A 4,431-nucleotide genomic window follows, 5' to 3' on the forward strand; every position below is an offset into this window, starting at 1 on the left:
TTCTAGTTATGATTATCCAGTCTTATATTTGGATAAAGGGTGTGTCTAAAGTTGCATCAGCAAATGTGTAATTCCCTTTTTAAGATGGCAAGATGTAATTTAAAGGAGAATTAGAATATACCTTTAGTAGGTCGAAGACCACATAAAGAATCTCCAGGTTGATGAAAGTAGCCTGTAACCATTGAAATTTGAGCTTCTGGGTCATAGACACATCACAACACCAGTGACAGGAGCTAATTGTACACAGTCCCCTGTCAATTCAGCACCATATGTGTCTCTCGACTTAAGACTCTATACTGCTACATTTATGGATGTTATCACACATACCAATACAAGATTAATTTTTAATCTCAAAGCAAAGTGGAGAGGAGACGTCTTTCATTGCTTTCTTAATCAGTAAATAATCTTATTTCCTTTGAAGACAGGGAAAATTATTTTTAAATAAATAATTTTTAGGATGAATTAAGAGATAATTAAAATACCAACAAGTTAATATAAGGTATTTGGAGAATAGAAATGTGAATGTATTTCATATGAAAGAGAAGAAATAATTTATTTCAAATTTGTTTGTTTTTTTTATAAGGATGAGGGTAAAATTTAAATCTCAAATTTCAAGTTCGTTTTTGTTCTAATTGTTTTATTTATATAATTATTTTCTAGTAAATTTTTATGCTTTCTTTTCAAGTTTTTATATTAGATTTCCCAGAAACTTTCTATTTTAAAACATACATTTACCTTTTACTATTAATTGACACAAAAATTAAACTGCAAGTTTTGCATGTACATCTTTACTAACATATATTTGAAATACATATATATGTATATATATATGGGGAAGAAAAAACAAAATACTCTGCTTATATGGATCTGACTTGCAGTGCAAGCAGTAGAGAATCTAACTCAGGCGTTGATAAGTCCCTACAACTTGGTTACAATTTGGACAATGGTGGATCACATCTTGCATATCTCCAATACAAAAAGGAATCAAACAGCATCCGCTCCAGCAACTAGAATGAAACAAAACACATTAAAGTTACAAACAATTCCAAAATCAATACAATGTTACAGTTTCTTCTTACATTTTTTCATTATAGAGAATTTTATCGTCACCATTGTCTTTTAACATCCATCTTCCATGCTGGCATAGGTTGAGTGGTTCAGTAGGATCCAACTGCATTGTGTGTAGTCTAATGTCAGTCATGGCATGGTTTCTATGGATGGATGCCCTTTCTAATGGCAATCACTTTACAGAGTGTACTGGGTGCTTTTTTCATGACACCAGCACAAGTGAGGTTGCCTTGTAGCTTGCAAGACTAAGGTTCCCTTCTGATAAATGGAACTACAGTGGAAGAAGGGAGCTAAGAGATATGAAATTAAAGTATGAAAGAAGGGATCAGACCAAGTTTCTTACTGTAGCGTAGCTACATGTCTACTCACATCATATAAAACTGGATAAGAATAATCAGGGTAGAGCTGGAAAGAGAGATAAGAGGTGATATCAAAAAGTTCCTTGGCTAGTTCTGTAGCACACCAACAGGTGGCAACACAGTTGCATGCACAGTGAGAGCTAGAAGTAACCTTCATGAAGCAGTGTGCCAAGTAACATCACTGCTTTTACTTTGAAAGTTGTAAAATTTGTGTTTTTGTAATCATGTGTATGCTGCAGTCTGCAATTTTGTCATGGATAGGAAGTTAGAACAAAGTGTCAATGTGAAATCTTGCATTGAATTTGTGAAGTCTGCTACAGAGGCATTGAGCAAGCTTACAGCAACATGGTAGTGGGTCGTACACAATGTTTTGAGTGGCATGGGCACTTCAGAAGTGGAAGATGATATGCAATCTGGAAGACCTGTTATGAGTGCTACAAAACTAGTCCAGGAACTTTTTGATACCGCCTCGTATATCTACATATCAGCTTGCTTCACCTTACTTTCATTTTGCATCTAACAATATTTAGTTATATAACTACATTTTATATATAAACAAAGAGTATACCTCTTTCATTTGGTTTGCATCAAAAGAGTGTCAATAATGTGAAAGAGATGGCTCAATTTTTCACGACGCATAAACATAAATAGGATAACTGCATTTATGATGATACCGTGTTTAGTAGCCAATACTAACTGCATTAAAAATGCTTTGTAGTGTGTGTGTGTGTGTGTGTGTATGCGCTCGTCAAATTAATTGCACTACTGCTCTCTCTCCTTTCCCATACAGATCCCCCAACCACATCCCTTTCCACTCCTTTTCCACCCCTCCACCTTACCCCTTCATTAGAAGATCCTGCAGGCCTTCCAGCCTTCCATTGTCTCCAGCTAGATCCCACCATCCTCCCTATTTCCCCAACCCACCCTTGCTCTCCTTCAAATGTGCCTGTAACCTACATCACCTACTGGTCCATAAGAGGTGATTTGGGCCCATGTGGCACAAAGGAGTGAAGAGAGAAGATTAATTCCTGTTCACAGTGAAAGCGGGAGTCTAGGTGGCCCCTGTGCAAAGATAGTCCAAACACAGACATGTTGTAGCGAATATATATATATATATATATATATATTATTTAAAAGAGTTTCAACTCTGTCTGTTTTTTATGTTTTATTTATATTCTTATAAAATTAATGTGGGATATAAAATATGGAATATATAATATAAATGGTAAAATGAAATGAAGTATTGAATGTCTTATTGAATATACGAAATATTGAGTATTAAATATATAAGGACTAGTATACTTTCCAGCCTCATGGCATTCATCAAGATGTACTGTCACAGTATAAACATAACCCAGAACTGTTTCATTATAAAGTTTGCTATGAAGTATGTGAATAAAAAACTAAGTATGTTTCATAACACTTTAGTCAACATTTAGTGATATTTAATACTTCACTACAGATCAAACAGAATAAACTGTAATAAGGAAGGAACAGGGAGGACTTGAGAAAATATTAAGGAAGATCACAGCACATCAGAATTTCAGCCGTGGAAACTTGCTTGACTTTCATTCTACCTCCTTTTCTTGTGTATTTTGTCAATAATACAAATTAAAATTAATTGTCCTCAGTATTTAATGAGTACTTATTTTATCTTCCCTGAGAGGATGAAAAGTAAAGATGCTTTCATAAGGTTTTGAACTCACAATGTAAAATACTATAAATACCGAAAGGTATTTTGATTGATTTTCTATAATTTTTCAAATAATTATTTACAAATACAATAAATAGAGAATTTACCCAAATAAGCAAAGAAGTCCAGAGACCAGCCATGTCAAAGCTCCGGTTTGGTATTCTGTTGCGGTTCTGACGTAAGCTTGACAATAGGGGCACACCATTTCTTTTGATTCTGGGCCGAATCCCATCTCTTGAACAACAATGACTGGCTGAGGTGTAATATTTGGTCCATGTTGGTATGAAGTGCTTCCACCTGGGTATATTGGTGGTTGGTATGGTCCTTGAAATGACACGAAATAAATTAATGGATTTATGAGTTGTTAAGTAAACACATCAATTACAGTTGGTAAGAATAATTATTTTTAGGGTTGTGTGTTGACAATAGGACGGACATTTGACAGTAGGAAGGGCATTGGCATTAACAAGGACACCCAGCCATAGATACCATGCCAAAGTAGACAGTGGAACATGGCACAATTCTCTGGTTTGCCAGATCCTGTCAAACCCATGTTAGCATGGAAAACAGATACTAAATGATGATGTTCGACTAAAAGCGGTGTTCCAGCAAATGACTGAAACAAATAAAAGAATTTTAAAAAACTATGCCATTTTAATCCCGAGCAACGCCGGGTATCTCTGCAAATTTAAGAATAATATTCAGTTTGAGCTTTAAACAGGACGAGTTTTCTCCCTTAGACCGATCCGGTTGGCAAATTTTATGGGAATCTCTGGCCCTAGGTTATTTCCTGTCTGCAAGAATTTTTTTCCAGCTCTAATCGACGAACGGGGAAATCCATGCATACGTGTGTGTGTGTGTGTGTGTTTCATCAAAAGTGCTCAGACGTATCTTCGGAGTCAAGTGGAAATGTTTCGTACCAGATATAGAAGTTTTGCACATGGCACGTTGTAGCTCAATTGAACAATATGCTATCTTGGTTCAAATGAGATGGGCTGGATATGTTATTAGAATGAAAGATGAGTGCTTGCCAAAGTGTCTTCTTTTTATGGTGAGCTCAACTCTGGTAAGTGACCACAACATAACTCTTTTACTTTTTTACTTGTTTCAGTCATTTGACTGCGGCCATGCTGGAGCACCGCCTTTAGTCAATGAAATCGACCCCAGGACTTATTCTTTGGAAGCCTAGTACTTATTCTATTGGTCTCTTTTGCCGAACTGCTAAGTTACAGGGATGTAAACACACCACCATCGGTTGTCAAGCGATTTTGGGGGGACAAACACAGACACACAAACATATACACAGACATA

At 35.9% G+C, this 4,431-nt stretch overlaps 1 protein-coding gene across 6 annotated transcripts in view; it reads right to left on the bottom strand.

The window, feature by feature from the left end:
• Positions 1 to 616: 616 nt before the first annotated feature.
• Positions 617 to 4,431, bottom strand: part of LOC106876147 (lipopolysaccharide-induced tumor necrosis factor-alpha factor homolog) — a 45,072-nt gene continuing 41,257 nt past the window's right edge. For 5 of the 6 annotated variants that reach the window (XM_052967925.1, XM_052967926.1, XM_014924572.2 and 2 more), the window contains exons 3-4: positions 3,228 to 3,444; positions 767 to 1,007 (exon numbers count right to left, since the gene is read on the bottom strand). In XM_052967925.1, coding sequence (XP_052823885.1) covers positions 896 to 1,007; positions 3,228 to 3,444 — 329 coding nt within the window. In that variant the 3' untranslated portion in view covers positions 767 to 895. Of the gene's footprint in view, positions 1,008 to 3,227; positions 3,445 to 4,431 lie in introns of all 6 variants that reach the window. The other variant, XM_052967923.1, reaches the window with a different exon arrangement.

This window comes from Octopus bimaculoides, chromosome 5, assembly GCF_001194135.2.
Source record: "Octopus bimaculoides isolate UCB-OBI-ISO-001 chromosome 5, ASM119413v2, whole genome shotgun sequence".
Lineage (NCBI taxonomy): Eukaryota > Metazoa > Mollusca > Cephalopoda > Octopoda > Octopodidae > Octopus > Octopus bimaculoides.